The sequence below is a fragment of the Pan paniscus genome, chromosome 1 (assembly GCF_029289425.2).
Source record: "Pan paniscus chromosome 1, NHGRI_mPanPan1-v2.0_pri, whole genome shotgun sequence".
NCBI lineage: Eukaryota > Metazoa > Chordata > Mammalia > Primates > Hominidae > Pan > Pan paniscus.
The window spans coordinates 88781959-88805862 of NC_073249.2; the positions used below are offsets into that span (position 1 = coordinate 88781959).

General features: G+C 49.4%; 1 protein-coding gene across 2 annotated transcripts; it reads left to right on the top strand.

Annotated features, from left to right (window-relative positions):
* Positions 1 to 154: 154 nt before the first annotated feature.
* ARHGAP30 (Rho GTPase activating protein 30) lies at positions 155 to 23012 on the top strand. 2 transcript variants are annotated; one of them, XM_003811855.6, is made up of 12 exons: positions 155 to 519; positions 10334 to 10436; positions 13559 to 13703; positions 15304 to 15386; positions 15536 to 15643; positions 16596 to 16723; positions 17184 to 17355; positions 17438 to 17541; positions 17618 to 17695; positions 18251 to 18652; positions 20271 to 20536; positions 20626 to 23012. In XM_003811855.6, the coding sequence occupies exons 1-12, from the start codon at positions 423 to 425 to the stop codon at positions 22243 to 22245; spliced, it is 3306 nt and encodes a 1101-aa protein (XP_003811903.1). In that variant the 5' UTR covers positions 155 to 422; the 3' UTR covers positions 22246 to 23012. The 2 variants fall into 2 exon arrangements, with proteins under 2 accessions (XP_003811903.1, XP_008962496.1); XM_008964248.4 differs by having other exon boundaries at positions 164 to 519; positions 20271 to 20365.
* Positions 23013 to 23904: the final 892 nt, after the last annotated feature.

Here is a 23904-nt window from a genome sequence, read left to right on the forward strand (position 1 = left end):
TGACCAATGAATGAAGTCCAAGCAAAGGGTGAGGATGTGAATGTCAGCTACCTCCCCCACCCTAGGCCCTGTGGTTGCAAAGATGCTCTAACAGGAAGTGGGTTAAGGAGCTGCACTGCTTCCTGCCCCCTAAAGCTGAGCGGGGCGAGGAGGGCGAGTGCCAGGCTGGGCCACGAGACACAGGACACAATTTCTTGCCAGGGTCCTGGTAGCTTCCTCTTCAACAGCCACTTCCGTGTGGCCGGGGCCCCAGGGGCAGGAGCTGCTGCCCGTTGCCCAGGCCACCCTCCACCCCCAATTGGGAGCCCTGCCCCCCTGGGGCCGGGCCAAGCCCAGCAGCTGGCTGGGATCCCATGGGGGACTGGTAGGGCACAGGTCTTGGGGGATAGAGGTGACCGGGCCAGTGCCCTGGGGCTCTGGCCATGAAGTCTCGGCAGAAAGGAAAGAAGAAGGGCAGCGCAAAGGAGCGGGTTTTTGGGTGCGACTTGCAGGAGCACCTGCAGCACTCAGGCCAGGAGGGTAAGGAGGCCGGCTCAGCTTCTGCAGGGTGGGTGGGGAGGCACTGGGCATCTGCAGCCCGATCCAGCCTGAAGGGCAGAAGCAGTTTCCGGTGCTCCTGGGGAAGGGGCAGTGGCCTGGGGTCACCATTCAAGAGAACTGTAAGTGGGCAAGACAGGAAATGTGGCTCAGTGAAGAAGGCAGGGCGGCTCCCTTGTGTAACTTTCTGGGGATGGGGTGGCTGAGGGGATGAGAATGTGAGTACCCAGGTAGCAGTGAGGGGGAGGATGTTTCATCCACAAGGAGGAGTGGATGAAACAGCGGGCAGGTGACTGGGAACAGGAGAGGGAGGGTGAGGCGACAGGGTCAGGAGAGGAGTGGCTGAAGGGGAAATGATTATCCTTAGGTCCGAATGAAAGGAGACAGGGAAATGGCCCCAGAAGGGTCTCAAGATGGCCCTTGAGGCGGGTGGTTTCCTGGCTGGAGAACACCCAAGGACAAGGTCATGGGCTCTGTTCCCACTGCAGCCTTGCTGGGCCGCAGGGGATGATGTCGAGCTGGAAACAGCCTCTGCCCCTAGTCTTTGTGATTCTCTTGTTGTCCCTGTGCAGAAGAGAAACAGGTTCAAAGTGGGGGGCAAGGGGAGAAGCTGCTGAAATGGGGAAGAATGAAAGAGAGGGTGTGAGGCCTGGCTTGAAGCTGGAGGTGGAGGGTGCAAAGGAGGGTGGGTGTGGAGCTGTCTGTGGAGCTCACCCAGCTCCCTCCCTGGGTTACCTTAGAGTGGGCTTTGAAGCCAGAAGGACCAGGGACAATATCAGGTTCACAACAGGGCCTGGCATGGAGCAGCCACTCAAAATCATTTCTTGATTCAATTTGAAATTGAACCCAGGCACCCTGGCTGCCCAGCCCAGCTTGTTTTTGGCACTTCAAGCTCCTCCTAGAGAAAGGCATAATTCTTTCCCCACTCCACCCCATTCCACCCCACCCCAATCTGTCATTTCCTCTTTGTCCCCTCCTCTGCTCTGGGCTGTGGTGCTTGCAGCGGAGGGAGGGTGATGGTGGTTCCCAGATCATTTCCTGCTCTTAGCCCCGCCCCTGCGTCCCCAGACACCTCCTTCCCCTTTTCTCCTCCAGTGAGATGACCCCTATCCCCATTGCCCTTGGTTAAGGGAAAGCCCAGACCCCAAGGAAGAGTGTTAAACAGCTGAAGCGAGCTTATTTGAGCCTTCCTCTTCTCACTGGGCAGAGTGGAGGTGGCACAGCTATCAGTGCAGGGCTTACTCCTTTCTAAGGGACTCCTCTCAAGAGCTATGATTCTTAGCCAAGGATTATGAGATTTAATTGGGGATGATGTTCTCCTCCCAGCTCAATGCAAACCCTCAGTTCAGCCTTTCCTGGTACTGCCCTTTTTTGTGGTCCACCAACCAACTTTATCTTGAAATGCTGAACCCATAGCCAGCCCAGACCCTGCTCCTATAACCCTCCCGGCCTCTTCCTGGATTCCTAGCAGGGAAGGGGCACACTCTCTAGAGGGGACAGACATCTGATTGCTGAATCCTGATCCTAGGTGAATCCGAGAGCAGGAGACCAGAACCTCACCAGAACCCAAGGGTGGGTTGATCTTGGGCACCAGAGTAGCAGTGGTGGCTCCTTCCCTATCCCTCAGGTCTTCCTGGTACAGAGAGGTGGAAAGTGGAAGGAAGGACAGAGAGAGGTTGGTGATGGTTCCTCTCTTTAATCCAACATCCACAAAAAAATGAAAGCAGAGAGATCTTTGTTTTCGCTTAATTTATCCTCCCTGATCACGCTGGTCTCCCCCATCCCCACAGCCTTGCTCCATCTCAGCCCTCTCTCCAGCTCTTTGCCCCCACATGGGTCTCTTCCTTCCCTAAGCCCTGTATGTACTGAATTCTTTCTTTTCCTAATCTTTGATAGATTGTTCAGGTTTCTTTCTTTCTTTCTTTCTTTTTTGAGATGGAGTCTTGCTCTGTCCCAGGCTGGAGTGTAGTGGGGTGATCTCGGCTCACTGCAACCTCTGCCTCCCAGGTTCAAGCAGTTCTCCTGCCTCAGCCTCCAGAGTAGCTGGGATTACAGGCAGGCACCACCACACCCAGCTAATTTTTGTATTTTTAGTAGAGACAGGGTTTCACCATGTTGGCCAGGCTGGTCTCCATCACTGACCTCATGATCCACCCGCCTTGGCCTCCCAAAGTGCTGGGATTACAGGCGTGAGCCACCGCACCTGGCCGATTGTTCAGGTTTCTAATTCTCAGGTCCCTAAGCTTTGGGCCTTCCTCCCTGACCCTACTCTCATTTCCTCGATGTCTCCATCCCTTTGACTTCATCGCTCCAATCCTGTCTGTAGGTTTTATCTCTGATCTCATCTCTCTGATCTCTATCTCCCTAACTCCCCCATCTCTGTGACCCTGTTGTCTCTTCCCCCATCTCCTTGACCCAGTTCTTCTATGGCTGTGACTCCTTAGGCTTTTGAGTGTCCCCTTTAAAGGACTCTGGAGGTTCAAAATCAGCAGAGAAGGATAGGATAGAGAAGACCTGGTTTGTATGCTGCTCATGTGACAAAAACCTGGTGGTTTAGGTGACAGCAGACTATTTATGAGTCAAAAGAGTTGGCTTATCATTAGGCACCCGAGAGTACAGCAGCAGCTCAGACAAGGAGGGGCCTGCCCTATCTCTGCATTCAATGCTGGGAACCTGAGGTCAGTGGGATCCTAGAAAATGGGAGTAGGTACTGAAACGATGGATGGTGAACTGTAGGACTGAGACTAAGATGAGGCAAGAGACATGACTAGGGTGCAAAATTTAAGGAAGCACTCACTTTCAGTGTCGTACAATTGCCCTAGGTGCCTTTTTTTTTTTTTTTTTTTTTTTTTTTTTTTGTGAGATGCAGTCTTGCTCTGTCACCCAGGCTGGAGTGCAGCACAACCATCTTGGCTTACTGCAACCTCGACCTCCAGGGTTCAAGCAATTCTCCCTGCCTCAGCCTCCCGAGTAGCTGGGACTACAGGCACCACCACGCCTGGCTAATTTTTGTACTTTTTAGTGGAGACGGGGTTTTGCCATGTTGGCCAGGCTAGTCTTGAACTCCTGAGCTCAGGTGTTCCACTCGCCTCGGCCTCCCAAAGTGCTGGGATTACAGGTATGAGCCACCACGCCAGGCCCCTAGATGCCTCATTCTCAAGGAGGTACTCAAGACCGTGCATGGGCATGGTTGGCATCTGCATGGCCCTGAGAATAAGTGCTTCCTTAAATTTTGCACACTAGATGCTTCCCTAATCCCACCCAACTCCTGGCTGTGGTGTGCAGGAGGATGAAGGGTCTGGAAGCCAGGTCGTATGAGGAGAGTTGAAAGATTTTGGTTGGCTGAGCATGGTGGCTCACGCCTGTAATCCCAGCACTTTGGGAGGCCAAGGCGGGTGGATCACTTGAGGTCAGGAGTTTGAGGCCAGCCCGGCCAACATGGTGAGATTCCGTCTCTACTAAAAATACAAAAATTAGCTGGACATGGTGGTGTGCGCCTGTAGTCCCAGCTACTCGGGAGGCTGAGGCTGCAGTGAGCCAAGACTGCACCACTGCACTCCAGCCTGGGCAACAAAGTGAGACTCTGTCTCAAATAAATAAATAAATAAATAAATAAATAAATAAATAAATAAGGGGCCGGGTGCAGTGGCTCACGCCTGTAATCCCAACACTTTGGGAAGCCAAAGTGGGCGGATCACCTGAGGTCGGGAGTTTGAGACCAGCCTGACCAACATGGAGAAACTCTGTCTCTACTAGAAATATAAAAATTAGCCGGGCAGAGTGGTGGGTGCCTGTAATCCTAGCTACTTGGGAGGCTGAGGCAGGAGAATCTCTTGAATCTGGGAGGCGGAGGTTGCAGTGAACCGAGATGGCGCCATTGCACTCTCCAGCCTGGGCAACAAGAGTGAAACTCCGTCTCAAAAAAAAAAAAAAAAAGAAAAAAGAAAAAAGAAAAAGAAAAAAGAAAAAGGAAAGATTGGGATTGATGAATTTATTGATTATTTTCTTCATTCCATATTTCTGTCATACTTTATTCAACAAAGAGCTTGGAATGACTTTCAAAACCTAAAACTTTACAAAAAATTAGAATAAATGATTGAAGGAATTGGGTTGAAGGAAAAACAAGAGGAAGAGAAAGATCAGCACCCAGAAATGCATATTACATTGTTCTGTATGGTTCTTAGAGGTGGGCTCTGAGCCTCCTAGTGGTTAAAGAGGTAAACATAGGCCAGGCCCAGTGGCTCACGCCTGTAATCCCAGCACTTTAGGAGGCCGAGGCGGGCAGATCACTTGTGGTCAGGAGTTCGAGGCCAGCCTGGCCAACATGGTGAGACCCCATCCCTACTAAATAACATAAAAATTAGCAGGGCATGGTGGCGTGCACCTGTAGTCCTGGCTACTCAGGAGGCTGAGGCACCAGAACTGCTTGAACGCACCCCAACTCAAAATAAATAAATAAATAAACATAATCAAGTGCAAGACTCATGGGCCCATAAGGAAAAAAAGTTAGATGGTTTAGGAGAACCACAGCTTTTTCCCCCTTCCCTTCCCTTCCTTTCCTTTTCTCTTCCTTCCCTCCCTCCCTTCCTTCCTTCCTCTCTCTTTTCTCTTCTTTTCTCTCCTTCCTCTTTCTTTCTTTCTTTCTTTCTTTCTTTCTTTCTTTCTTTCTTTCTTTCTTTCTTTCTTTCTTTCTTTCTTTCTTTCTTTCTTTCTTGTCTTACTCTGTTGCCGAGGCTGGTGTGCAATGGTGCCATCATCACTCACTGCAGCCTCAAACTCCTGCGCTCAAGCAATCTCCTGCTTTAGCCTCCTGAGTAGCTGGGACTACAGGTGTGAGCCACCATGCCCTGCTAATTTTTTGTTTTTTGTAGAGATGAGGTCTTGCTATGCTACCCAGGCTGTTCTTGAACTCCTGATCTCAAGTGATCTACCTGCCTTGACCTCCCAAACTGTTGGGATTACAGGCATGAGCTGCCATGCCAAACACAGCTTTTTCTGACACTGATATGTGAGACGAATTGCTCTGATGAGTCCTAGTTAATAGGACCCAGTATTCTGTCACTGGCAATATTCTCTGTTAAATCTCCAAGGGATGTTATTGATTCTCATAATTGATTAATTCACTGAGTCATTTCATATCGGGGGAACTGCCCCGATAATCACGTAGGTTCTTTCCTGTTTTCCTAAGCGTCGGCTGGCTTGAGAAATAAAAGGACAGAGTACAAAAGAGAGAAATGTTAAACCTGGGCATCCAGGGGAGACATCACACATTGGTAGGATCCGTGATGCCCCACAAGCCACAAAAACCAGCAAGTTTTTATTAGAGAGTTTCAAAAGGGGAGGGAGTATACGAATAGGTATGGGTGACAGACATCAAGTACTTAACAGGGTAACAGAATATCACAAGGCAAGTGGAGGCAGGGCGAGATCACAGGACCAAAGGACCAAAGCGAAATTAAAATTGCTAATGAAGTTTTGAGCACCACTGTCATTGATAACATCTTATCAGGAGACAGGTTTTGAGATCAACCGGTCTGACCAAAATTTATTAGGCGGGAGTTTCCTCTTCCTAATAAGCCTGGGAGTGCTATGGGAGACTGGAGTTTATTTCACCTCTGCAATCTCGACCATAAGAGACAGGTACGCCCCGGTGGGGGGCGTTCAGAGACCTACCCCTAAGTGCGCATTCTCTTTCTCAGGAATATCCCATGCTGAGAAAAAGAATTCAGCGATATTTCTCCCATTTGCTTTTGAAAGAAGAGAAATATGGCTCTGTTCTGCCCGGCTCACCGGCAGTCAGAGTTTAAGGTTATCTCTCTTATTCCCTGAACAATTGATGTTATCCTGTTCTTTTTTCAGGGTGCCCACATTTCATATTGCTCAAAAACACATGCTGTACAATTTGTGTAGTTAACGCAATTATTACGGGGTCCTGAGACGATATACATCCTTCTTGGCTGACAGGATTAAGAGACTAAAGTAAAGACAGGCATAGGAAATCACAAGGATATTGATTGGGGAAGTGATAAGTGTCCATGAAATCTTTACAATTTATGTTTAGAGATTGCAGTAAAGACAGGCATAAGAAATTACAAAAGTATTAATTTGGGGAACTAATAAATGTCCATAAAATCTTCACAATCCACGTTCTTCTGCCATGGCTTCAGCCGGTCCCTCCATTTGGGGTCCCTGACTTCCCGCAACAATTTCACAAACATTCATTGAGCATCTGCTCTGTTTCAACATTGTGCCAGATGCTGGGAGGATGTTATTATATGTCAGGAGGTATCAATACAAAATAAACTAATCATAACAAACTGCAAGAAGTGCTATAATACAAACATGAATGGCTGGGTGCAGTGGCTCACGCCTGTAATCCCAGCACTTTAAGAGGCTGAGGTGGGCAGATCACCTGAGGTCGGGAGTTCGAGACAGCCTGACCAACATGGGGAAACCCCGACTCTACTAAAAATACAAAATTAGCTGGGCATGGCGGCACATGCCTGTAATCCCAGCTACTAGGGAGGCTGAGGCAGGAGAATCGCTTGAACCTGGGGGGCGGAGGTTGTGGTGAGCCGAGATTGTGCCACTGCACTCCAGCCTGGGCAACAAGAGCGAAACTCCGTCTCAAAAAAAAAAGAACAAAGACTGTGGTGAATTATAATATAGATATAAGAAAAAAGGTTTGGAATTGGAGGTTATGTTTAAGATGTGCTTTTTTTCTTTTTTTTTTTTCACACGGAATCTCACTCTGTCCCCCAGGCTGGAGTGCAGTGGTGCAATCTCAGCTCACTGCAACAACTACCTCCCAGATTCAAGCAATTCTTTTGCCTCAGCCACCCAAGTAGCTGGGACTACAGACACATGCCACCACACCAGGCTAATTTTTATATTTTTAGTAGAGACGGGGTTTTGCCATGTTGGCCAGGCTGGTCTCAAACTCTAAACCTCAAGTGATCTGCCCACCTCGGCCTACCAAAGTGGTGGGATTACAGGTGTGAGCCACCGCACCTGGCCTAAGATGTGTCTTAAGGAATGCATAGAAGTTCACCAGGCAGAGTCAGAGGGAGAGTAATTCCAGGCAAGGGAATCATATGAGTGATGCTACCAAGGCTTGTTAATGGACTAGCAAAGGGTTGCATCATAGGATTTGTCAAGGAATTGTCTGGAGCTGTGGCTGAAATGGTGTCTGGACCTGATTTGTGAAGGGTCTTATATACCAGGTTGAGGAGTTTGTATTTTATTTCGTATTTGTAAGGTAAGCAATGGGGATTAAAGTGGGGCAGAGTGGGGTGTATGCGAGGCAAAGGATCTAAAGTAGGGAAGTGCTTTGGAAAGATAACTACGTGGCCTTGTGGAGATGGGTTTCAATACATGGGTTTTTTTTGTTGTTGTTGTTTTTAAAGACTGGGTCTTGCTCTGTCATTAAAGCTGGAGTACAGTGGCACAATCTTGGCTCATTGCAACCTCCACCTCCTGGGTTCAAGCAATTCTCCTGCCTCAGCCTCCCAAGTAGCTGGAATTATAGGCGTGCACTGCCACGCCCGGCTAATTTTTGTATTTTTAGTGGAGACGGGGTTTCAGCATGTTGGCCAGGCTGGTCTCGAACTCCTGACCTCAGATGATCCACCTGCTTTGGCCTCCCAAAGTGCTGGGATTACAGGCGTGAGCCACCACGCCTGGCCATTTTTGAGGATCTATCATGTATGAGACACCATGTCAGATAATATAAGGAATACCAAGATGAATCACACTTAGATTTTGTCCTTAAAAAGCTTACAGTCTAGTAACAGGAGGGGGCCTAGGGTTGGGAAAGATAGTCAGGTTTTGCACCCTTGATTTGAGTCATGGCTCTAGCTGGGTGCTGCTGGGCACTCAGTACTTCTTTGACCCTCAGTTTTCTTATCTGTAAAATGGGTACTAGAATATCTAATTTTTAAAGTTTTTTTTTCAGATATTCTTGTATTTGATTGCCAAAGATCTGTCATTCAGAATATCTAATTTTTAAGATTAAATGATAGAACATATATAAAGCAGGTCAGGCGCGGTGGCTCACGCCTGTAATCCCAGCACTTTGGGAGGCTCACCTGAGGTCAGGAGTACGAGACCAGCCTGGCCAACATGGTGAAACCCAGTCTCTACTAAAAATACAAAAATTAGCTGGGCGTGGTGGCACGTGTCTGTAATTCCAGCTACTTGGGAGGCTGAGGCAGGAAAATTGCTTGAACCTGGGAGGTGGAGGTTGCAGTGAGCCAAGACTGTGCCACTGCACTCCAGTCTGGGAAACAGAGTGAGACTCCATCTCAAACAAACAAACAAACAAACAAACAGAACCCAACAACAACAAAGAACTAATAGCCATGAGCTTTCTTACCAGAGGGTGTGCTTCAAAATAATCCCAAACAGTCCTGTTCCATTTGGGTTGGGACAACTAATGTTCCTTCACCTTATGTAGAGTGTTAAGTAAATGCACTTTTAAGATAAGTCCTTGGCCAGGCTCGGTGGCTCACGCCAGTAATCCCAGCACTTTGGGAGGCCGAGGCGGGCGAACTATGAGGTCAGGAGTTCAAGACCAGCCTGGCCAACATGGTGAAACCCTGTCTCTACTAAAAATACAAAAAAATTAGCTAGAGACGTAGCGGCGGGCGTCTGTAATTCCAGCTACTCGAGAGGCTGAGGCAGGAGACTCGCTTGAACCCGGGAGGCGGAGGTTGCAGTAAGGAAAGATCGCGCCACTGCACTCCAGCCTGGGCAACAGAGTGAGACTCTGTCTCAAAAAAAAAAAAAAAAAAAAAAAAAAGTCCTTGACTCTGCCTCCCCTACCAACCAGATTGTTGCCCCTTTAAAAATAACTAGTAATTACAGACAAGTTTCTTTCCTTTCCTTTTTTTTTTTTTTTTGAGATGGAGTTTCACTCTTGTTACCCAGATTAGAGTGCAGTGGCGTGATCTCAGCTCACTGAAACCTCCACCTCCCGGTTCAAGTGATTCTCCTGCCTCAGCCTCCCAAGTAGCTGGGATTACAGGCATGTGCCACCATGCCCAGGTAGTTTTTGTAGTTTTTAGTAGAGATGGGGTTTCACCATGTTGGTCAGGCTGGTCTCAAACTCCTGACCTCAGGCGATTCACCCACCTCAGCCTCCCAAAGTGTTGGGATTACAGGCATGAGACACCGCACCTGGCCCAAGAGAGATAAATTTCTTTCTTTCTCTTTCTTTTTTTTTTTTGAGACAGGGTCTCACTCTGTTACCCAGCAGGCCAGAGTGCGGCTTCCTGCAGCCCTTGCCTCCTGGGCTCAGGTGATCCTCCCATATCAGCCTCCTGAGTAGCTGAAACTACAGGCATGTACCACCACACCCCATTTGTGTTTGTATTTTTTGTAGAGACAGAGTTTCAGCATGTTACTCAGTCTGATCTTGAACTCCTGGGCTCAAGCAACTCACCCGCCTTGGCCTCCCAAGGTGCTGGCTTACAGGGGTGAGCCACTGCACCCAGCCTGACAAATTTCACTTTAACAAAGGCAGAACTTTCTAACAAAGAGCTGATTGGGTAGTTTGGAGAGGCAGTGAGCTCCCAGGACCTTTAGGACCCACTAAGCAGAGATACTGTAGAGGGGTTGGCAGGTTGAAGCTGATGATCTGTAAGAATTGTTCTGACAAGTTTTTATTCCATGAGCTTTGCTCGTTGTGGTCTCCCCAAATTCCCTTCTCTGAGAAATTCCATTTCTCAGACCCAGTGCAGTCTCTGACCACCCAGATCCTCTGATTTCTATGTCTCTGCCCCGTCTGTGTCCCCAGTGCCCCAGGTGCTAAAGAGCTGTGCAGAATTTGTGGAGGAGTATGGAGTGGTGGATGGGATCTACCGCCTCTCAGGGGTCTCCTCCAACATCCAGAAGCTTCGGTGAGTCAAACAGAGTGGGAGGGCTCTGTGACTGGGAGGCCAGGGAGCCAGAAGGTCACAGTAAGAGTTGCTGAGGACAGCAGAGATGGGGAGTGAGAGGCAGTGGGGAGAAGGAAACACAGATACTAGGTAAGGTCCTAGGGAGGTGCTCTAACAACTCCTCAGGGAAGGTGGAGACCATGGTCCCTCCCCTAACTTAGCACACACACACACAAACTCCACTCTCACATACACCATTCCCACACACACACCCGGCTTAAAAAAAAACAAACAAAAAACTTCTCACACCATTCCCACACACACACACGGCTTAAAAAAGAAAAAAACAAAAAACTTGAGCCAGGCGCGGTGGCTCACGCTTGTAATCTCAGCACTCTGGGAGGCTGAAGTGGGTGGATCACCTGAGGTCAGGAGTTCAAGACCAGCCTGGCCAACGTGGTGAAACCCCGTCTCTACTAAAAATACAAAAATTAGCTGGGTGTGGTGGCACACACCTGTAATCCCAGCTCCTTGGGAGGCTGAGGCAGGAGAATTGCTCCAACCCAGGAGGCAGAGGTTGCAGTGAGCCAAGATTGCGCCACTGCACTCCAGCCTGGGTGACAGAGTGAGACTCCATTTCAAAACAAAAAACAAAAAACTTAGATATAATTTACATATCAAAAAATTCACCATTTAAAAATGTATAACTCCGTTGTTTTTAGTGTATTCACATACTATTCACATGGTATATTTACTTTAGATAGTGACGAAGTACAATAATCATCACTATCTAATTCCAGGACATTTCTTTTTTTTTTTTTTTTGAGATAGAGTCTCACTCTGTTGCCCAGGCTGGAGTGCAGTGGCGCAATTTTGGCTCATTGCAACCTCTGCCTCCTGGGTTCAAGTGTCTCCTGCCTCGGCCTCCTGAGTAGCTGGGACTACAGATGCACACCACCATGCCTGGCTAATTTTTGTATTTTTAGTAGAAATGGGGTTTCACTATGTCGGCCAGGCTGGTCTTAATATTTTTTTTTCAATTTTTTTTTTTTTTGAGACAGAGTCTCCCTCTGTTGCCCAGGGTGGAGTGCAGTGTCGCGATCTTGGCTCATTGCAACCTCTGCCTCCTGGGTTCAAGTGATTCTCCTGCCTCAGCCTCCCGAGTAGTTGGGACTACAGGCATGTACCACCACACCCAGCTAATTTTTGTATCTTTAGTAGAGATGGGGTTTCACTATGTTAGCCAGGCTGCTCTTGAACTCCTGACCTCAAGTGATCTGCCTGCCTTAGCCTCTCAAAGTGTTGGGATTACAGGCATGAGCCACCACGCCCTGGCCTGTGTATTTATTTATTTATTTATTTTTTGGGATGGAGTCTTGCTCTGCTGCCCAGGCTGTAGTGCAGTGGCGTGATCTGAGCTCACTGCAGCCTCTGACTCCTAGGTTCAAGCAATTCTCCTGCCTCAGCCTCCCGAGTAGCTGGGATTACAGGCACATGTCACCACTCCCGGTTAATTTTTTTTTTTGAGATGGAGTTTCACTCTTGTTGCCCAGGCTGGAGTGCAGTGTCGTGATCTTGGCTCACCACAACCTCCACCTTGCGGGTTCAAGCGATTCTCCTGCCTCAGCCTCCTGAGTAGCTGGGATTACAGGCAAGCGCCACCATGCCTGGCTAATTTTGTATTTTTAGTAGAGACAGGGTTTCTCCATGTTGGTCAGGCTGGTCTTGAACTCTCGACCTCAGGTGATCTGCCTGCCTTGGCCTCCCGAAGTGCTGGGATTAAAGGTGTAAGCCACCACGCCCAGCCCACAGTTTTGTATTTTTAGTGGAGACAGGGTTTCACCATGTTGGTCAGGCTGGTCTCGAACTCCAGACCTCAGGTGATCCACCTGGCTCAGCCTCCCAACGTGTTGGGATTACAGGCATGAGCCACTGCGCCCGGCCTACCTTTTTTATTATAGCCATCCCTGTAAACGTAAACTGATATTTCAAAGTGATTTATATTTGAGTTACTTTTGTTCTTTTTCTGTTCTTTTTTTGAGACTGGGTCTCACTCTGTCACCCAAGCTAGAGTGCAGTGGCATGGTCATGGCTCACTGCAGCCTCTACCTCCTAGGCTCAAGCGATCCTCCTACCTCAGCCTTCTGAGTAGTGGGGATTACAGGCATGAGCCGCCTCCCCTGGCCTATATTTGCATTTCTGTAATAGGTAATGATGCTGAACATCTTTTCCTGTGCTTATTGTCTACTCGCATATCTTCTTTGGAGCAATACCATGTTTATTCAAACCCTTTGCCCATTTTTTCCCCCTTTCCTATGGTGCTGACTTTGCCTGTTTAAAAATTTGGCTTATTTGTTTAGCCGGGCATGGTGGTGGGTGCCTGTAGTCCAGCTACTCAGGAGGCTGAGGCAGGAGAATCACTTGAACCTGGGAGGCGGAGGCTGCACTGAGCAGAGATCGTGCCACTGCATGCCAGTCTGGGCGACAGAGTGAGACTCTGTCTCAAAAAAAAAAAAAAATAGCTTATTTGTCTTTCTAGTCATTGAATTACAAGAGTTCTTTATATGTTTGGAATACTAGACCCTCAATCAGATATATTGTTTGCAAATATTACTCCCATTTTGTGGGTTGTCTTCACTTTTTTAATGGTGACTTTTGGCTACAAATGTTTTTAATTTTGATGTTCAATGTATCCATTTCTTTGTTTGCTTGTGCTTTTAGTATCATATCTAAGAAACTGTTGCCTAATCCTAGGACATAAAGATTTACACTTACGTTTCTTTCTAAGAGTTATACCCATCCATTTTTACATGTACCCAGTGGCACAGATTTAGGACCATACCCTACTGACTCTTACAGACCCTTGTACTGCTACACATATCTACAGCTACATCCCTAACATATCCCTGTTCATGCATAGATCCACTTACCTGTACATGTACCCATCCTCACATTCACATCTACATGTCAACATATGCAATACCTTATACTTACTGGCTTACATGTGTACGTGTCCCAACATTCTCCTTCCAAGTCCAACACATGTTGACCCACGACCATGCCGGGACCCATCTCTATAGGGACCCACCTCTCCCCACATCACCCCAACCCCTACCACTCCTGACCACACTGCGCCTCCCCAGGCAGGAATTTGAGTCAGAGCGGAAGCCAGACCTGCATCGGGATGTTTACCTCCAAGACATTCACTGCGTCTCCTCCCTGTGCAAGGCCTATTTCAGAGAACTGCCGGATCCCCTGCTCACTTACCGGCTCTACGACAAGTTTGCTGTGAGTTGAGAGGCGGAGGGGTGGAAGACAGGGCTCAGAGGTGGACAGTCTGGCTTTGACATCCCAAGTGTGCCACATACTAGCCAGAGTCCTAGCGATCCTGAATGACAGAGACCACAGAAAAACTTACCGGGGAAAAGACCCCTCCTCCCCAAATCTCCTAGCCCCTACTACCTTTGTCCTCCCCCATTCCTTTTCTCTTCACTCTCTCTCTGCTATGTCCTTCTTTCTCCCTAAGGCCTGAAGATTGCACACAGCACAGTGGTGAGACTTGGGGAGGTAGAGGTCAGATTGTTGTAGCTGGAAGGGCCTTGGAAAGCACGTAGACCAGAGCTTCCCTACACTTAAGAGAATCAGAATACTTTTTAGAAGTAAAATTTTTTCAAGGATACCTCTCCATTCACTCTAATTATGCACTGAACATCTTTGGTATTTTATTTTATTTTATTTTTTATATTTTTTATATTTTATATATTTATTTTATTTTATTTTATTATTTTATTTTATTTTATTTTATATTTTAAGATGGAGTCTCACTCTGTTGCCCAGGCTGGAGTATAGTGGTGCAATCTTGGCTCACTGCAACCTCCGCCTCCCAGGTTCAAGTGATTCTCCTGCCTCAGCCTCCCGAGTAGCTGGAGAGCCCGCCACAATGCCTGGCCAATTTTTTGTATTTTTGGTAGAGACAGGGTTTCACCATGTTGGCCAGGCTGGTCTTGAATCCCTGACCTCAAGTGATTCACCCACCTCAGCCTCCCAAAGTGTTGGAATTACAGGCATGAGCCCCTGCGCCCAGCCTGTTTTTTGTTTTTTGAGACAGGGTCTCCTTCGGTCACCCAGGCCGGAGTGCAGTGGTGTGATCACAGCTCACTGCAACCTCAATCTCCCAGGCTCAAGTGATCCTCCTACCTCAGCCTCCTGAGTAGATGGGACTACAGGCGTGCACCACCATGCCTGGCTGATTTTTAAAATTTTTAGTAGAGACAAGGTCTTGCTGTGTTGCCTACGCTGGTCTCAAGCTCCTAAGCTTAAGAAATCCTCCCAACTCAGCTCCCAAAGTGCTGGTGTTACAGGTGTGAGCCACTGTGCCCAGCCTGAACATCTTTTAAATGCGAAAACACATGAAAAATATGCTATTTTGAATTGAGTAACACTTTAAAAATAAGTTGCACTTTATTGAGCATAAGAGCACTGAGAGACCCTAAATCCTAGCAGCACCCTGCTCAGTCCACACCGGCTAGGTTGGGGTGGGGGACAGCTTTCCTGGACACACTGAAATAACTCTGTGGTCCCTGGGGCACCCACAGAGTGGCACCACTGAAGTATCCCAGTACCAGAGCTCTACGGATGGAGGATGGTAAGGCAGCGAGTTGCCAAGTTCACAAAAGCTATTAAGTGGCATAACCAAAATTCAGCTGCCATCTTCGTGGACCCCAATTCTGGGCTCTCTCTACCAAGTCAGTGCACCGCAGATGATGTAGGATGGGGTAGCACAGAGTCCAGTGCACATTGTTCCTGAGAACTTGGTTAGGAGCTCTGGGGAGTAAGCAGGGGCATTGCTGGGTCACTGATTCCTGCTTCTTGCACTCTTCTCAATCAGGAGGCTGTAGGAGTGCAATTGGAACCTGAGCGCTTGGTCAAGATCCTAGAGGTGCTTCGAGAACTCCCTGTCCCAAACTACAGGTATGTGACACTCCATATCTGCCCAGCAACCTGAGACAACTCATTCACTCGCTGCCTGGAGCCTTAACTGGGTCCTACTGCTCCCAGGTCCCAGCCCTAATGCCCGCCCTGGGCATTCCCTGTGTGATCCCTGCCCCCGCTTTCTGCAGGACCCTGGAGTTCCTCATGAGGCACTTGGTACACATGGCCTCATTCAGTGCCCAGACCAACATGCATGCTCGCAACCTGGCCATCGTGTGGGCTCCCAACCTGCTGAGGTAGGTGCCTGTGTGAGCAGTGTATGGGGATCCTGTGAGACACTGGCCTTTGGGAGGCTGCTCCCAGGATGAGGTGTGACTGTGTGGGTACACTGGAGAAGGGTGTAGGGCTCACAAAGCCCAGTGAGAAAAGAAGGTTCAAGATCATGTTGGGTCGGATGGGCCCCATCTATTTTAGTCCCTTCTCTGTGATCAAATAAAGTCCCTAAAAGACAGGACTTTTGTGTTTTCCTACAGTGTGTCACTGAGCTCAGGGACTGGAACATAATAGTTCCATGTCAACTTTTTGTTTGTTTTTGAGACAGAGTCTTGCTCTGTTGCCCAGGCTGGAGAGCAGCGGTGCGATCTCAACTCACTGCAAACTCCGCTTCCTGGGTTCAAGTGATTCTCGTGCCTCAGCCTCCTGAGTAGCTGGGATTACAGGCATGAGCCACCATGCCTGGCTAATTTTTGTATTTTTAGTAGAGAGAAGGGGTTTCACCATGTTGGTCAGGCTGATCTTGAACTCCTGACCTCAGGTGATCCACCCACCTCCTCCCTGTGCAAGTGCTAGGATTACAGGTGTGAGCCACTCTGTCCGGCCTCATGCCAAATGTTTGTTGAGCAAAACGTCTTGCAGTCTGTTGGCTGCGCTCACTGTGCATATCACTCACTGTGGTCCAAGACAGACTATGAGAAGTCCTGTAATTCATTATAAAATTCATTATAAACTAGACACCCTGGTGTGCAAAGGAAATAGAGATTAATCCTGAGGAGGGTGTCCAAGAAGGCTTCCTTCCTAGAAGTCTTCAAGTGGTATTTGAGAATTGGAAGAATTATGCATACAATTTAAGAGGTAGAGAAGGGGTTAAGGTCATTCGAGAGAGAGAGAGAGAATAAGGTATTTTCAGGGAGAATCTGGATTGGGAAGTTTGGTGGGGCTGAGGGGGAGAATAATTCCACATTTCCACAGGTCTAAGGACATAGAGGCCTCAGGCTTCAATGGGACAGCGGCCTTCATGGAGGTGCGGGTACAATCCATCGTCGTGGAGTTCATCCTCACACACGTGGACCAGCTCTTTGGGGGTGCTGCCCTCTCTGGTCAGTGTCCTTCCTGCCCTCCACATATCCCACTGTTGGGGAGTCAAGTTAGTTACAGAGAGCCTTGAAGATCACCTACTTCAGTTGAGTCTCATACAGGGATGTTGGTAGTGGCCACATGGAGAGAACCCTGGGGAGATAATTGTGCAGTCAGGACTTGAGAAGACTTCTTCTGCTGTCAGTCTAGGGCATGGCTTGACCTCTGAGTCACCATCCTGGCTCCCAAGGCTAGTGATGGCTCATATCCACCCCCAGCCCACCAGGCCAACGTCCTGGGATCTCCCAGCCCTCTTTGTCCATGAGGGCACTCTTTTGAGGTGATGGACATGGAGGCACTGTCTTCAGGGGCTTCTGAATATATCCCTAACCTGGTAGTTGGCGAGGGGTGATGAAGGATTGGGTGCCTGAGGTCCCTCTCTTGGCTCTGTTCCTGGCTGGCCAATTCCTTTTCTTTTCCCAGGTGGTGAGGTGGAGAGTGGATGGCGATCGCTTCCAGGGACCCGGGCATCAGGCAGCCCCGAGGACCTTATGCCCAGGCCACTGCCTTATCACCTGCCTAGCATACTGCAAGCTGGTGATGGACCCCCACAGATGCGGCCCTACCATACTATCATCGAGATTGCAGAGCACAAGTAAGGCCTCCTTCCTGGGCCTTCCTCCCCTGCACTGACCATCATGTTCCAACCTCCAATTATGCCCCTCCATTCTTTGTAGGAGGAAGGGGTCTTTGAAGGTCAGGAAGTGGAGGTCTATCTTCAATTTAGGTCGCTCTGGCCATGAGACTAAGCGTAAACTTCCACGGGGGGCTGAGGACAGGGGTAAGTCTGGGGAGATCGGGGGAGCTCTGCTGAGGGTGCACAAGGCCCTGGCTCTACACACATCCCTGTCTTACAGAGGATAAATCCAACAAGGGGACACTGCGGCCAGCCAAAAGCATGGACTCACTGAGTGCTGCAGCTGGGGCCAGTGATGGTGAGTATAGGGGTGCATTTCTGTGTGTATGTGTGTGTGCTATGTGACCAGCGTGGGCTTGTGTGTACATGCAGCCAACTGTGTTCAATAATTTCAAAAAATATTTAATGAGTGCCTATTATATACCAGCCACATTGTAAATGTAGCTGAATGCTACGGTGAGTTCATTGTCTAATCTATGAGTTTGTTGATGAGTGTTCGTATGGGATGGGACAGCATGGGTATGTGGTGGTGGTGGTGGTGGTGGTGGTGGTGGTGGTGGTGGTGGTGGTGGTGGTGGTGGTGGTGGTGGTGGTGGTGGTGACAATGGCCAGTGACTGTATCTGCAGGGAAGGAAGGGAGTTCCCTAGGTATGTGAAGGTGAGGTGATCTTTGACCTACTGGCTGGGTGAAAAGTTTGCAGTAGTGATCAAAAGAAGCTGGGCCTGGTGCCTTCCAGGCTATCGTTGCTTTCAGGCCTGAGAAAGCAGAGAGCATTCTCCAGAGCCTTCTTGAGATGTCTAGGCCCCTTGGAGTTTAGGCCATTGCCTACCTGGCCCTCTTTTTCCTCCACAGAGCCAGAGGGGCTGGTGGGGCCCAGCAGCCCCCGGCCAAGCCCATTGCTGCCTGAGAGCTTGGAGAACGATTCTATAGAGGCAGCAGAGGGTGAACAGGAGCCTGAGGCAGAAGCATTGGGTGGCACAAACTCTGAACCAGGCACACCACGAGCTGGGCGGTCAGCCATCCGGGCTGGGGGCAGCAGCCGTGCAGAACGCTGTGCTGGTGTCCACATCTCAGACCCCTACAATGTCAACCTCCCGCTACACATCACCTCTATCCTCAGTGTGCCCCCGAACATCATCTCTAACGTTTCCTTGGCCAGGCTCACCCGTGGCCTTGAGTGCCCTGCTCTACAGCACCGGCCAAGCCCTGCCTCTGGCCCTGGCCCTGGCCCTGGCCTTGGCCCTGGCCCCCCAGGTGAGGACCCATTGATTGACCAAGACTAGGAAAGGGGACTGGAACTCTAGGCTGAAGCTCTGATGCTGGAAGATCCACCCTAGGAAGGGCAGAGGCCTCAGCCCTTGGGCTTTGGGGTGGTTACCTTCAGCTGCCTCCCTAGATTCAGGATTAGGGAAATCCAGTAATATTATCAGGCTATGTGAAATCTATGGAGAGGAGATCTCTAGCAGCCTTCAGAACATTGATGTACCCCAGAATAGGGGCCTGTGTCAGAAACATACAGCAGGGATTACTAAGGACAAATGTGGGAATATATAATGGATGGGTAACAATAATAGTAACATCAATACTACCAGCTAACATTTAGCAAGAGTTTAAGTACCAGCCGGGCGCCGTGGCTCATGCCTATAATCCCAGCACTTTGGGATGCCTAGGCAGGCAGATCATCTGAGGTCAGGAGTTCGAGACCAGCCTGCCCAACATGGCGAAACCCCATCTCTACTAAAAATGCAAAAAACTGGCCAGGTATGGTGGCAGATGCCTGCGGTCCCAGCTCCTTGGGAGGCTGAGGCAGGAGAATCGCTTGAACCCAGGAGGCAGAGGCTGCAGCGAGCCGAGATCACGCCACTGCACTCTAGCCTGGGCGACAAGAGCAAAACTCTGTCTCAAATTAAAAAAAAAAACACAAAAAACAGTTTATTAAGTACCAAGTGCTAGGCCAGGCACGGTGGCTCACACCTGTAATCCCAACACTTTGGGAAGCTGAGGAGGGTGGATCACTGGAGGTCAGGAGTTCGAGACCAGCCTGGTCAACATGGTGAAACCCCGTCTCTACTAAAAAAAATTAAAAAAAAATTAGCCAGGCGTGCGTGGTGAGGCATGCCTGTAATCCCAGAGACTCAGAAGGCTGAGGCAGGAGAATTGGTTGAACCCAGGAGGTGGAGGTTGCAGTGAGCTGAGATTGCGCCACTGCACTCCAGCCTGGGAGACATAGCAAGACTCCGTCTCAAAAAAAAAAAAAAAAAAAAAAGGTCCAAGTGCTGTGATTGCAGGATTGGTTTGTTTCATTTTCTCATAATCTTATGACATAGGTATTGTTAGCCTTATGTTACAGCAGTGGAAACTGAGACTTAGGTTAATCAATTTGCAATTGATTTAGGTAGAAGTAGCAGAGCTAGGATCTGATCCTTGCTCTGACTCCAGTTCCTGAAGTGTCACTCATGAGAAGTCCTGAAGCAGGATAGGATAGTGGGTAAGAACATGGGCTATAGAGTTAAGTAGACTTGGGTTCAAATTTTGGCTGTACTGCTTATTCATTACATGACCTTAGACAAATTGTTTAATCTCTCTGAGCCTCAGTTTCCTCATATGTAAAATGAGGACAATACCCCACATAATAGTTTGGAGGAAAAAATGCCAATGCATTGTAAAATACATAGCACAGTGCTTGGCACCTGGTAGGGTCTCAATTAAGGTAGCAAGCCAATAACCAGGGACATTGGTCTGAAAGGATCAGTCATGCAGAGTAGCAATGCTGGGAGTGCTGGGCCCCTGCTATATCAATGCTAGGAGGACTCACACTGAAAAGGGTCAGGGCTTGACCTTTGTATTCCTGGGACTACTTCTCCCCCAACAGATGAAAAGTTGGAAGCAAGTCCAGCCTCAAGTCCCCTGGCAGACTCAGGCCCAGACGACTTGGCTCCTGCCCTGGAGGACTCGCTGTCCCAGGAGGTGCAGGACTCCTTCTCCTTCCTAGAGGACTCAAGCAGCTCAGAACCTGAGTGGGTGGGGGCAGAGGATGGGGAGGTGGCCCAGGCAGAAGCAGCAGGAGCAGCCTTCTCCCCTGGGGAGGACGACCCTGGGATGGGCTACCTGGAGGAGCTCCTGGGAGTTGGGCCTCAGGTAAGGAGAGCCGTGCTGGGTTTGGGGGTGGCATGGAGTCAAGGGTGGACAGGGCCTCCTGGTCCTGAGTCACAATGCTGTGCCTACAGGTGGAGGAGTTCTCTGTGGAGCCACCCCTGGATGACCTGTCTCTGGATGAGGCACAGTTTGTCTTGGCCCCCAGCTGCTGTTCCCTGGACTCCGCTGGCCCCAGGCCTGAAGTTGAGGAGGAAAATGGGGAGGAAGTTTTCCTGAGTGCCTATGATGACCTAAGTCCCCTTCTGGGACCTAAACCCCCAATCTGGAAGGGTTCAGGGAGTCTGGAGGGAGAGGCAGCAGGATGTGGAAGGCAGGCTCTGGGACAGGGTGGGGAAGAGCAGGCATGCTGGGAAGTTGGGGAGGACAAGCAGGCTGAGCCTGGAGGCAGGCTAGACATCAGGGAAGAGGCAGAGGGAAGTCCAGAGACCAAGGTGGAGGCTGGAAAGGCCAGTGAGGATAGAGGGGAGGCTGGGGGAAGCCAAGAGACAAAAGTCAGATTGAGAGAAGGGAGTAGGGAAGAGACAGAGGCCAAGGAAGAGAAGTCCAAAGGTCAGAAGAAGGCTGACAGTATGGAGGCTAAAGGTGTGGAGGAACCAGGAGGAGATGAGTATACAGATGAGAAGGAAAAAGAAATTGAGAGAGAAGAGGATGAACAAAGAGAGGAAGCCCAGGTAGAAGCTGGAAGGGACCTAGAGCAAGGGGCCCAGGAAGATCAAGTTGCTGAGGAGAAATGGGAAGTTGTACAGAAACAAGAGGCTGAGGGAGTCAGAGAGGATGAGGACAAAGGACAGAGGGAGAAGGGGTACCATGAAGCAAGAAAAGACCAGGGAGATGGTGAAGACAGCAGAAGCCCAGAAGCAGCAACTGAAGGAGGAGCAGGGGAGGTCAGCAAGGAACGGGAGAGTGGGGATGGAGAGGCTGAGGGAGACCAGAGGGCTGGAGGGTACTATTTAGAAGAGGACACCCTCTCTGAAGGTTCAGGTGTAGCGTCCCTGGAGGTTGACTGTGCCAAAGAGGGCAATCCTCACTCTTCTGAGATGGAAGAGGTAGCCCCACAGCCACCTCAGCCAGAGGAGATGGAGCCTGAGGGGCAGCCCAGTCCAGACGGCTGTCTATGCCCCTGTTCTCTTGGCCTGGGTGGCGTGGGCATGCGTCTAGCTTCCACTCTGGTTCAGGTCCAACAGGTCCGCTCTGTGCCTGTGGTGCCCCCCAAGCCACAGTTTGCCAAGATGCCCAGTGCAATGTGTAGCAAGATTCATGTGGCACCTGCAAATCCATGCCCGAGGCCTGGCCGGCTTGATGGGACTCCTGGAGAAAGGGCCTGGGGGTCCCGAGCTTCTCGATCCTCTTGGAGGAATGGGGGTAGTCTTTCCTTTGATGCTGCTGTGGCCCTAGCCCGGGACCGCCAAAGGACTGAGGCTCAAGGAGTTCGGCGAACCCAGACCTGTACTGAGGGTGGGGATTACTGCCTCATCCCCAGAACCTCCCCTTGTAGCATGATCTCTGCCCATTCTCCTCGGCCCCTTAGCTGCCTGGAGCTCCCATCTGAAGGTGCAGAAGGGTCTGGATCCCGGAGTCGTCTTAGTCTGCCCCCCAGAGAACCCCAGGTTCCTGAACCCCTGTTGTCCTCTCAGCGCAGGTCATATGCATTTGAAACACAGGCTAACCCTGGGAAAGGTGAGGGACTGTGATTAGGACCACAGACCTGGGCAAAGGGGACCAGTAAGTTGTCTTGAATCTCCAGGGTTCCTGACTAGCTGTCTCCTCTGCAGCATGAGCAGCTGTAGTGCCCAACTCTATAGGCTTTGGCCCTCCAGCTTCTCTCTTTGACTGTGGGAGGCACTGCCTTGGTTGGTTTACCTGAACTTGTCTCAGACACAAAGCACTTATCTCTTAGGAGATTCCCAAGAAAGTCAACAAGATCTTGTTCCCAGGGAGTGGGTCATTGGCCAAAGGGAACATAAGGTAGGCAGAAAACTTAAAAGAGTTTGTTAAAGTGAAGACTGGAGAAATTCCTCCCTTCCTCTGAGCTGTGAATCTCTCTTCATGAAAGCCAAAGGTAGAGACAGGGAGGACAGGGCCAGGTTAGGGCCTTCCACACACAAACACTTCTAGAGTTGCCCATTCCTGTTATGTTCTTGGACCCTAAGATACCTCCTGTCCCTTTTAAATCCAGATTAAGAGAAACGTCCAGGAAGAGCTCTTTGAAGCCCTCAATATTTGTTGGAGGGACTGGACTCCTCTCCAGCTCCCCACCCTCTGCCTCCAGTCACCATGTGCAAGAGAGGTCCTGTACAGATCTCTCTGGGCTCTCCTTTTTCCTTTGGAATAACTTCTTCCTATTTCAGGAAAGGGAAATGGTGTCACTCAGGCCCTGGGACTGCTTCTCCAGCCATGCTGGGGCCACAGGTCCCACTCTAGTGAAGGTCAATGTCTCAGAATAAAAGCTGTATTTTTACACATAGTGTGGAGTCTCATTATTCTTATTAAAGTCTTTGGTGATAGGTATTATATCTTCACATATTTGGCAAAACATTCTTTTTCTTCTTCTTGTTTGGGTGCTCTTCCTCAGTTGTTGTCATGGAGACTAGTGGCCAGAAACTAGAGCTAGGTTCATGGTGGTCAAGAAATAAGGAAGAGAAACTTATATTTACATAATGCGTTCATTATGTGCCAGGAACTGGACTAAGTATCCTGTGCTCACAAAATCTATGTCCTTGATTTTATTTAATCCACACAATTCTGGAAGGTTGGTGCTAGTATCTCCAGTTTATAGATGAGGAAACTAAGGCTCAATTAAGTCAAAATGTTTGCCAAAGGTCTCAGAGGTAAGAAGTGGCAGAGATGGGTTTGAAACCTGGATCTGCCTGGCCCCCAAGCTTGAATTTTTCCCATTATACCACACTACTCCAAATCCATTCAGGGTAGGTCTTGATTGAGAAGAATGGGAATCAAGATTCCTGTCACAGAAGGTGTGAGCCTTTAGAACACTAGAAGCTTTGGGGTCTTTGGATGAGTGACTGCTGACGCGAATAACAAGGAACATATCCAATTCTATGCATGCCCCGATAGGTCGTAATCTCTAGCAGGTAACCTTTCAAAAAGACGCCCTGCGCCAAGATGGCCTCCCAAACAGCCCTTGTTAAAGATGGCGCCTCCGTCGGACGTCCCTCCCTTGATCTCAGTTGGATTCTCTTTTTTCCTGGAATGAAAAAATGCCCTGCCAAGCACTAAGATATTAGTACAAGTTAGTCGTCTCTTTCCCGTTCTTGTCGAAAGTGGCCAGGCCTTCAGCTACATTCTCCAGGACACGGCTTCTTTCCGGCTTCACAGATAACCCGCAAACACCA

Excerpts from the sequence above, each read along its gene's own strand:
- ARHGAP30 (XM_003811855.6), top strand. The coding sequence starts at position 423 with ATGAAGTCTCGGCAGAAAGGAAAGAAGAAGGGCAGCGCAAAGGAGCGG. Across the intron at positions 17,542-17,617 it reads ACGGGGGGCTGAGGACAGGG|AGGATAAATCCAACAAGGGG; the intron begins GTAAGTCTGGGG and ends CCTGTCTTACAG. Across the intron at positions 18,653-20,270 it reads CCTTGGCCCTGGCCCCCCAG|ATGAAAAGTTGGAAGCAAGT; the intron begins GTGAGGACCCAT and ends CTCCCCCAACAG.